The sequence below is a fragment of the Ammodytes marinus genome (genome assembly GCF_949987685.1).
Source record: "Ammodytes marinus genome assembly, chromosome: 14".
NCBI lineage: Eukaryota > Metazoa > Chordata > Actinopteri > Uranoscopiformes > Ammodytidae > Ammodytes > Ammodytes marinus.
The window spans coordinates 22032975-22043243 of NC_137218.1; the positions used below are offsets into that span (position 1 = coordinate 22032975).

General features: G+C 40.4%; 1 protein-coding gene across 1 annotated transcript; it reads right to left on the minus strand.

Annotated features, from left to right (window-relative positions):
• Nucleotides 1-369: 369 nt before the first annotated feature.
• Nucleotides 370-9201, minus strand: stip1 (stress-induced phosphoprotein 1). Its single transcript, XM_080041431.1, has 14 exons — nt 9160-9201; nt 6910-7119; nt 6670-6811; nt 6193-6334; nt 5663-5828; nt 5425-5551; nt 4954-5056; nt 4449-4569; nt 2716-2812; nt 2478-2602; nt 2341-2377; nt 2091-2194; nt 1523-1698; nt 370-1416 (listed from the first exon to the last, which is right to left on the minus strand). Exons 1-14 carry the CDS (start codon nt 9166-9168, stop codon nt 1344-1346), a joined length of 1632 nt encoding a protein of 543 aa, XP_079897557.1. The 5' UTR covers nt 9169-9201; the 3' UTR covers nt 370-1343.
• Between the last annotated feature and the right edge of the window lie 1068 nt (nt 9202-10269).

Here is a 10269-nt window from a genome sequence, read left to right on the forward strand (position 1 = left end):
AGTCAAAGCAATTCTGGTGTGGAAATATAAAAAGAATGAGTTTTCTGTTTGTTTCTAACATATTTGAATCCATCCAAAGCACAGTTACTATGATAATGTGGTGACTTTCAGGTATCTGAAGCCACGTGTGGCATAATGGTCAATAGTTGTAGGGACAGGTAGCAAATGGTCAATCAGTACTCTAAAGACAAGCTGACAAAGACGCAACATGGAGTGAGATAATTGTGACCTCTGTAACTCAAGAGTTTCTAACTTGGAGGTAAATCCACCCTCTGTTACATTATTCCCCATCGTCTATGTGATAGTCGAGCCAGGCAAGTTATCACATTTCACAGAATTATTGTGACTCACTGATTTTAGTCTGGCTAATACTGGCTGAAGAGCTTTACTTCAATGTTTTGAAACAATACCATAGTGCCTTTAGTTGCTGTATGAACTTGTTTAATACACCTATATCAATCAATCTTAAACCTCCTCTTAACATTGCAAAATATCCCCAAACTCTTAAAAGGCATCGAGTAGTATTTTTCCTGTACCAGTTACAATTTCTCTAGGGCCATCGTCTATCACAGAAACGCTCAGTGCTTTCCTGATATTAGCTGTACACAAATGATATGAACCAAAAAGGCAAAGACAGCACAGTTTAAAAACTGAATTCAAATACGTTGTTAAAGTACAAAAAAATAATAGCTAACGTGCTAACAAGAGTCACGATCTGCATGTCAGTGGTCAGTAGATGGGATAGATTCAGCTTTCAACCTGAGTTGTCGGAAATAACCAGAAAAAAAAAGAAAACAAACGCAACAACCCAACTTTACAGCACCATGTTTAGTTAAACCTTAAGGAGGACAACACAGGTGTTAAGAAGTCCAATCCTAACAATCTCAATTTTGTGATCCACATTTACAATCTTGATTTTGAATTTAGAAAACATGTCATCCAATTTCCTTAAACCACAAACCAATAAGAATATGTGAACTGCTTCAGGAGCTATTTCCCCCTTTCAACACCGAGTGTGCTGATGCACTGAGTTGTGCTATTTATATTCAGATGTACGTATTTACGCATCTGTACACTTGAAACCAGTTCTGTTAGATGACGTTTCCTGGAGTCCTGAAGTTTCCTCAGATGAGAGACAAGATACTTTCTTAAATACAATGTAAAAGTTGTGAAACCGATTTAAAAAAAACATAACATACACACAAAGTCTTGGTGAGACTAAGGACAATATCATTTTGAATCTGAAGGCAAGAATAGAGGATGTAATATGTCGGAGGGATTTGCACGTTGTTCCGCTGTTGTGTTGTGGACTTTTCTTCACACCTCTAGATCTTGGTTTCTCATCAGCGAATGGCTATCAGTCCGACATCAATGAGTTTCTGAATCTTCTGGGCAATAAATGGATTCTTTAAGTGTCTGGAGGGTCAAACAGAAGGAAAAAAAATAATGTATTATTAAATCAGTCATCCAGTTCTTCATGTAAGAGAAACAGAAAGTGAAAGGAATAAGTCAGCAAACGTACTCGCTAAGTGCCTGAGGATCCTTCTGCATTTGCTCCAGGATCATGCGCATGGCCGGGTCACTCATGATCTGTTGCACCTCGGGGTCACCCATGGCCCTCTTCTTCACTTCCTCAGGAGTGTCAGTCCTGGTCATGGTCTGGCTCATCATGCAGCGCTGGATGCCTTCTGTGGCTTCCTGAATGTGGAGAACACACATGATTTATTATCAACCAGAACATTTGGATAAGACACCATCATCAACAAGGGTTTCAAAATGTCACACGTTGTTAAGGCTTGATTTGATTCATAGATTTTGGTGCACTGATTTTCCTTTGATGGCATCTTATCCCTACAGATACTATGGAAATTTAAACTTAACAAACAAGTAATTGAACCGATTACTTCAGAAAGAGTAATTAAGTCAGCATTTTTTACATTACTTTTGTACTAAGTAAAACTGATTATTAAGAATATGAAACCAGAATCAGTTTAGCCATACTAGAAAATGTAATATGTAAATAAGTAGTATATTTCTATACTTTTGAAAATATTTTTCCAGACTTTTGTTTGTTGTAACCCGTTACATACCTTTGAGGAAGAGTCAAGCTCCAGAGCCTTCTGGTACACATCCATAGCTTTTGTATAATCTTTCATGGCCTCCAAGGCAGATGCTTTACGTGTGTAGCCCTTTACTGTGGACAGATGAGTTAAAACCAGGTGTCAAATTTGAATGATTTTGCATGAATCTACTATAACCGTTTAGATTATAAAATGCTGCATTATTTTTTTTTTTTTAAACGTAATTTCAATGGTTATATAGACAAAGTTTCCAACTCACTGAAGCTGGGTTCCAGTTTGATGCACGTTTCACAATCCTGACAGACAAAAAAAAATTAAAAATTAGTAGGCAAGATAATTCTTTACACAAAATAAAGTGAAGAGGCACTTTTTGTCTTCAGGTTAGAATCCCTTTACCTTTAGGGCAAGTTGAAACTCCAACAGCTTTGTGTAGCAGGCAGCTCTGTTACTAAAGAGTTTGGCATCATTTGGGTTTCTCTTGATGGCCTCGCTGTAATGTCTCATGGCTCCAGGGTAGTCTCCTGTGTGCAGAAAAAGGGGATTCATTCTATATACCAGTTCGTAACAGAAGAATCATTGACAACGATCAAACAACAAGGGCTCCAAGTATAACACACACGACATACACACACACCTTTCTGGAAGGAATCGTTGCCCTTGCTCTTCTCTTCCAGGGCTAAGTCCGGGTTGATGTAGGCGACTTTCTCCTGCTCCTTCAATATTTTCTCTGCCTGCGGAACCAATTAAAGCATCATGGTATTAGTGAAGTGCCACTTGAGTTTTCATTTCCTGTCCCACTTTCAGATCTGACAACTTCAAAAGATGATAAAATTTAAAAATTCTTGATGAGATTAACCCTGTCTAATGATATCATCACAGTGGTCACTGTTAGATAAGACAATTATAAAGTCATTACTTCTGGGTCCTCGACCATTCACAACTTGTAGTCTTTCATAAAGTGTGTGATGTCATTGGGAAGGGCCGCCTTTCAGGAACAAGAATGTAAACAAAGGCCCTTTCCCAAATGACTCCCTATGCACTCCCACTCCGTGAGCGAGTGTGACTCGCTGTGGAGTCACCCTCGCGGCTGTGGAGTGCCACTCGATCATTAAGGGGAGGGTATAACAACGGCGCGGCTTTGGCAAGCCCTCGCCTCTGTCAGACGGAAACAGGAAGAAACCTGGAGACACTAGTTAACTGTTAAGTCTTTATTTCTCACCCTAAAATAAAATTCCACCACTTTTATATTTGACCTGAAACACTCTTTACATTCATAAGCTACGCATACGAGAGTAAAATGTAGTATTGAATAAAAACAAACTCACTCCCATGCTTTTTTGGCTGCATAATTTATTTTTTGTTAAACATTTTGTAACTGCATATTCTTAATTTTACCAGCTCAGTCTGTAGTGGAGAAAACGGGTGGGTGTTTGATCCGCTGTTTAATTATCCTTTTAGTTTACATGCACAGCAGCATACAAAACCAGGGAAAAGAACAATAGTCTGCTAAAGCATGTATTCCACTTGTCATGATACGTTAATCTGCCATTTCGACCCGCGAATCGCGGCAGTTAATTAGCGTGCATAAATTATAATGCACTGCAAGGGTGGTCATAAATAAGAAAAGTCATGCGCTCCAGCTGACTGACGTCACCGCCGCTATTACTACCCCTCATCGGCTTTAACAGTAACACAAATCTTACTAACAATTTAAGGAAATAATAATCACTGTCCCTTATTAACTTGTGGGCATTTTCTTCATCTGCTTCGTTTTATCTTTTATCCACGCCTTGAAAATACACTAACGGTAGACAAGTGGCATAATCAAATCAACAAGTGTAAAACAACATGTTAATTCCAAAATTGTAGGCTACCCTCTGGTTCCGTCATTTAGGGCTATGCATAAAAATAATCAATCAAATGTCTGTTTCAGGTAAGAGAACGTTTCATTTATAATTCGGGAAACAAACTCCATGGAACTCTCATTTGTAAATTGGCTCTTCCATTCCGGACTTAATTGATTGGCGGACACCTGTGTCAAACGTAGGGCTGAGCCAACGTCGACGCAGACTCGGTGATCGAGGGCTTTATCACCCACTCACACTCGAGGCTCGATGGTTTGGGACGACACTCAATATGGCGGGCCCTCCTCGCAAACGCGCAAACGGAGGGATAGTGGATAGGGATAGGGTGTAGGGGGTGGATCTAGATTGGGCCAAAGTCTTCTAAAGCGCTGTGTATGATTTTGGAAGAGCCTAACAACTAACCTGACGGGTCGGTCTAATATCAGACTGATATTGTGTAGTGTGAACATGGATCACAAAGCCCAGTTGAGTGGGAGAATAGGAAAACCAGCTTGCACTGCACCTGTTGACACTTCTTCAAGACGTCAGGAGTACGATGCTCTGACAAACTCTTGTTGAAGAACTGAACTGCCTCCTTGTGTTGGTCCTGCTTGAAGTACGAGCTGCCAATCCTAGCCAAGGCCCTAAAAAAACAGAAGGATGAGATTAACATGTTATTACACCAGAATGCTATGATCCAACATCATTGTTGTTGTTTTCCTTGGTTAAAAACACAAATATCAAGAACTAATTCTGAGGAAAGAATAATGAGAATCACAGTCACACAACCACCTTCATGCTCTGTGTCCTAATTCTACATCACCTTGGTGCAGTTTGTAGTATTTAAGTAATGGAGCGGCATTAGCTGCCCTGGAAACAAAAAATTATTGCTGTGTTCTGCACAAACGAACCGCAGAAAGTTTGTTTCAATCGAACCAAACAAGGCAGGTGTGAAAGCGCCCTAAGTAGATTCACTCTGGAAATGACAAAAGAAACGTAAAAAAGGAAATACTTCCTACAGAACTCACTTTGCAATGTGTCTGTAGTCTTCCCGGTTCTCTCTGCCGACATCAATGGCCTTCTCACACAGCTCTCTGCACTTCTCATAACTTCCCTTCTCAAAGTACACAGCTAAAGGGATAAGAAAAATGAGTACACATTTAAAAGTTATAATCATTGCCATTTGTGATACTGGGTGATATAAATAAAACTAATTTGAAAGGTCCGATTTCAATTATAGTTTAACTGAGCTGGACTGTTGGGTCAATAATTTGGTGCATTCCATATTTCTGAGCAATTCACTAAATGGCCACATCGATAATGTCAAACAGTTTGCATTATAAAAATGTGTTGGTCCTCGAGGATAAAGATGTGGTGGTCACGAAATCTAATACGGGAGCAGTTTTAATACTATATATGAAAAATATGAAATCATCCCTTTTCATGCATTCGCTCAAATGTGTGAGGCTGGCATTTGTTTTGCCTGTGAGAATACATACCTGCTTGATTAGATATATAGGTCATGTTGGTGGGGTCGTGTTTCACTGCTTCTTCATAATGCTTCAGCGCAGCTTCAAAGTCCTTATTCTTGTATGCAGCATTCCCAAGTTCTTTCTCCTTCACGGCCTGTTCAAAAGTAACAATAAGAGGATTAAAACAACTCAAGATATGGATTCATCAGCAGGATAAAAAGTCTGAACACTCATTTAAAGTGGAAAGCATGATGAAGTGATTGACCTTTCTCTTGTTTTCGGGGAGGTCTTCCTCTTTGGGCGGAGGAGGCTGAGTCTCTTTGGGTTTGGGTTTAGGAGGGGGAGTGGGCTCCTCTTCTTCCTCCATCTCAGACAGGTTCAGTCCCAACAGCACAGACAGTGTGGTCATCACTCTGGGATCCTGCAGCTTCCTGCAAAATGGGCAGACACAAATGCATTTCTATCACAATATTAAGGGCGACTGTACGCTTTCCAAATGGAGACTTTAGAATCTCCAATGTATTTGAATTTGAAAGATTTTGTATCTTTTCAGTATCATTCATGCTAATGAACACAGAAGATGATGCTTTACAATATCAAAACATATTAGGAATAAAATTGGCCCAACAAATGCTGTGTTATCTTGTACTGGCACTGAGCCGCATACTTTAAGCCTTTGAATAATATCCCCAAAGCAACCATCTTTTTGTTTCTCAGTCCTGCCTCATGACGTGATTCCTCTTAACTATGAGAATGTAGATAAAACCAAAGACATATGAATATAATTGTACATACGTGCCGAGCTCCGATGGTTTGCTCCTGAGCTGCTCCAGCAGTTCTCTGTAGCTGGGGTCTGACAGTAGCTCACGTGTCCGAGAATCATTCTCCAGCTTCTGATATAAGTTGGGCATGGCGAAGGGGTTCATCATTGATTTCTCTGGTGGAGCAAAAATTCATGATCATTAGTGTATTCATGTGGTTCCAAATAAGCACTCAGGAGGCCCATCCATATGCACTGGTCTAGGATTAAATTCACCAGAGTGTTCTCTCCTCTGTAGCCACTTTTCCATTCTCTGTGTGAATCAGATCACTAGAAAAAAAACAAGTGGACAGCCTACTCTGCTAACAATTGAGCACTTGCAGTGTGATTATACTTTAGATATCCTGTCAGCAGCCCTATCTAAATCCTCCATCCACGTGGGAGGGAAAATGACTCACACAATTTTAAAATCAATGTCACTTTTTCTGTAGAATGAATTCAATAGCTCCTACCTGCAAGCCGGGCCTCAATGTTCTGTAGACCCTCCTTTAGCTGCTGGTTGTTTGGCTCTTGTCTGAGTCCCTCGTGGTAAGTTCCTTTAGCATCCTCCAATCGGCCGAGGAACTCCAATGCTGCAGCTTTGCGGGAGTAGCCCTAGGTGATCAAAATTGAATGATTTTAGAATGCCTCCTCATTTTCCAATTCCTTTATATCTTGTCAGCAGACTACTGGCAGGGCAAATGACAACTGACCTTGCCCCAGTCAGGCTTGATCTTGATGGTCTGGCAGGCGTCCTGGAGAGCGTTCTCATAGTTGCCCTTCTTGGCGTAGGCAGCTGAGCGGTTACTGAACAGCACATGGTTTGAAGGGTCGAGGGCCACCGCCTCCGTGTAGCAGCGGACAGCCTCATCGATGTTTCCTGCACTCAGCGCCTTGTTGCCCTGGTCTTTCAATGCTGAGACCTACGAGTCGGGAAGATGTAATCAAATGTTATATAAAGAGACACATTCTCAACATAACAACTCTTCTGCTCCAACCTATCCATCATCCATACACAAAAACACATGCACAAGATCCCTGATATGGATCCAACTAGAGATGAGACAGAGTTTGCAGTTGCTACAGACAGAACTCAGCTGTTCTCAGATGTCAGCAAGGTGCAACCCAGAGACAGATAATGCGTCTTTATTTTGTAAATGTACATCACTCTGAGTCTTTGCCAGAGGCAATTTACTCTAATAGCCTGAAAATTGGATGACACAGTGGTTAGCTAATAGCCTTGCAGCAAGACGTTTGAAGTATTTCAGTGTATGTTGTGGTTACCCACAAAAGTAAGCAAAAACTTTTTTTATTTTCTAGTACAAAATGAATGTATATTTCCCAATTGTTTAGCTATCAGGCCAGCTGCAACCTTGATAAATGATATATTAGTGAAATTAACCACAATTGCTATAATCCAAAACCATGTGAGCAGCTGTGTGGAACATCCGAACTGTTCTTGAACACATTCTGAGAATAAACTAGGAAAATAAATATTTATTCTCAGCACAGCTCAAACAAGAAATGGACTGAATTGTTCCCCTCAGTGAGGTTGGGCTGTTGATGACGCTACTCTCTTTGGACGCAGTCCAGGAAATCCACGCCCACTTTCACACATAATCCATAATCGCAAACAAATACATTTACTGTCAAATTAAAATGAAGAGCTTGTCTAACACACTATTGATTTGTTGAGAACATGAGGAAACATGTCAATTCTCACTCCACTTTGATCCTTTACAATCAAATATTGTATGGGACTAAATATTGCTGGTTAAACATGTTCACTTTGAGGTCGTTACTATAATACAGCGGCGAGGCAATGATAAATCGGGAAACTACAGGATTGAGATGAGGATGTTTTTTGTTCTTTTTGAATTCATAAATAACTACGTAAATATATGTTTCACAGCATCCGCCCAATGTCAACCATGTACACTTTTGACCTTTTGCACAACACTCACTCATAGCACAGCCTGGCTGTTTTGTTTAGTGGCGTTGTCAGATAGGTCATTAAGACTGGACAGCTCAGGTAAAATGATGATATATATGTTTTTGTTCACTTAAATAGGGGGTGCAATCCCATAATGTTGGAGGGGACGCAGCAGTGATAGACCGGTAGACAAAATGCGGCTGTAGCCATGACAGCAGCGCCGTGTGCGTCTAGAAAGATCCTCCGGCTTGAGCGCAGGCTGCATAGGCCGAGCCAAAAATACTTCTGCAGCATGTGTTCTAGACGCCGACTGCCGCAGTTCCAGCTGTCGCTCTCCTGACAGAACATTTTAACTGAGGGATTTAGGCTTAATCATGGCGTTTAATTGTTTCTAGCCTATGATAGCATTCACTTTAGGAGCTAACGTTAGCTTAACGCTGATTTGCTACCTCCGGGGTTACCTCGAGGGGCTATCTCGCCGGTGATTTGCAAGGGGTTAGCAAATTAGCATTGCTTTGTTGTGTCAACGCCTATGGTCAACGCACGGACCAGTGCTAAAATTCAGGCAAGCCGTCCTATGATAGTTTCAATGACAGAGTGGCTGTGATAAGTCTAAATGGTAGACGTTAGCTTAAGAGTTAGCTAACGGTGTCGCGAGCCATCATTAATTAGCCACAGCCGTACACAAATGAACCAACAGTTAACCTAGCCAGCCAAGTTTGATGGACGTATTGGGGATTTTGTTTAGCTATATTGCAGAGTATCGTTGACAAAACATCTTGTAATGGGTGTCATCACCAAGCCCTACCAGACATTAGCTTAGCACATTACTACCGGATTCACGATAAACTAACAAGCTAGCTAGATTTTTGATATTAGCAAACAGTGTAAAAAGGTGGCTTACTACACCAAACTCATATTTATGTTAGAAAGAGACTTGAAATAAAAGTTATTCAGATAAATACAGTGATATTTATTAACTACGTAGGCTCGAAACAAATAATTATGAAGACAGTTGCCGGACACTCACTTTCTCCATGGTGCAAGCATGAGGTTCCTTCCAGAAACTACTGTGGTGGACTAGCGCCTCCCCCTCAACATCACGCAGGTTGCCAGTTAGGGATGTCGGAAATCCGTAATTAACAGATGTACGTTTCCGTCCTTGTGGGCAGTGGCAACATAGGCACACTGGGCACAATATAAAGTCTACTCACTGAAGCTTCCAGAAGGTGACAGAAAAAACAAGAATGTGTAACATGGTCTCCAAGCTGTTGCCTACAGAGGAAAACTAGCCTCTTTATCTATGACTCCGACACTCTTTCCACATTCAAGACCCATCTAAAAACCCATCTTTTTAAACTGTCATATTCCATCTCACCACCCTTGTGTAAATTGTTTTAATGTGTCTTGTTCTTGTTTTTTTTATCATTGTTGATTTTGTTTTTTAACTATGCCCTGTAAGGTGACCTTGGGTGCTTTGAAAGGCGCCCTCAAATAAAATGAATTATTATTATTATTATTATTTATTATTGGCTACTAATAATTCTCTGGACACAGATTAGATTTGGACCATGGCTGGACGTGAAAGGGCAAACCTTGAAACATATTGATGTCAGTTATTAGGTCTTAGTATTTTGTTTAGAGTTATTATCAATTAAGCCTGGTAAAACATTGACATGTTCTCCTATCATTTATGAGTAAAACACTGTCCAGATCATGGGCATGCCGCATGCCATAAGGAATAGAAACTCATTATTTGCCATCATTATGGCTAAGGCTACATAATATGATATTAATTTTCCAAAACAAAAACCTCTCCTTTTCTTTTGAAAGGGACATGTGACATCTTAAAGGTGGATTCAAAATGAGTTAATATCTTCTCACGATCAACCACCTGTCAGTAGCCTACTGCGTTTGCGCTGAAAAAAATAACAGTCTTACAGCCTAGGCTCTGTAAACTTGCAAGGGTGGGCCCTTTTTGTTTACATAGCCTTCCCTCTGTTTACATACCCATTTAAGAGGCTGTGTATTAACCATGGACCTATAAAGAAATTAATTAATTAATTAGGCCTAATTAATTAATATTAACACCAGATTGTATCGGCTTCAATATTGTATATCTTTGATGAGAGAGCTCTAA

Coding starts and splice junctions, on each gene's coding strand:
- stip1 (XM_080041431.1), bottom strand. Junction 5,829..6,192: donor AAACCATCGGAGCTCGGCAC/GTATGTACAATT, acceptor CCCATTTTGCAG/GAAGCTGCAGGATCCCAGAG. Junction 5,057..5,424: donor CTATATATCTAATCAAGCAG/GTATGTATTCTC, acceptor TTATCCCTTTAG/CTGTGTACTTTGAGAAGGGA.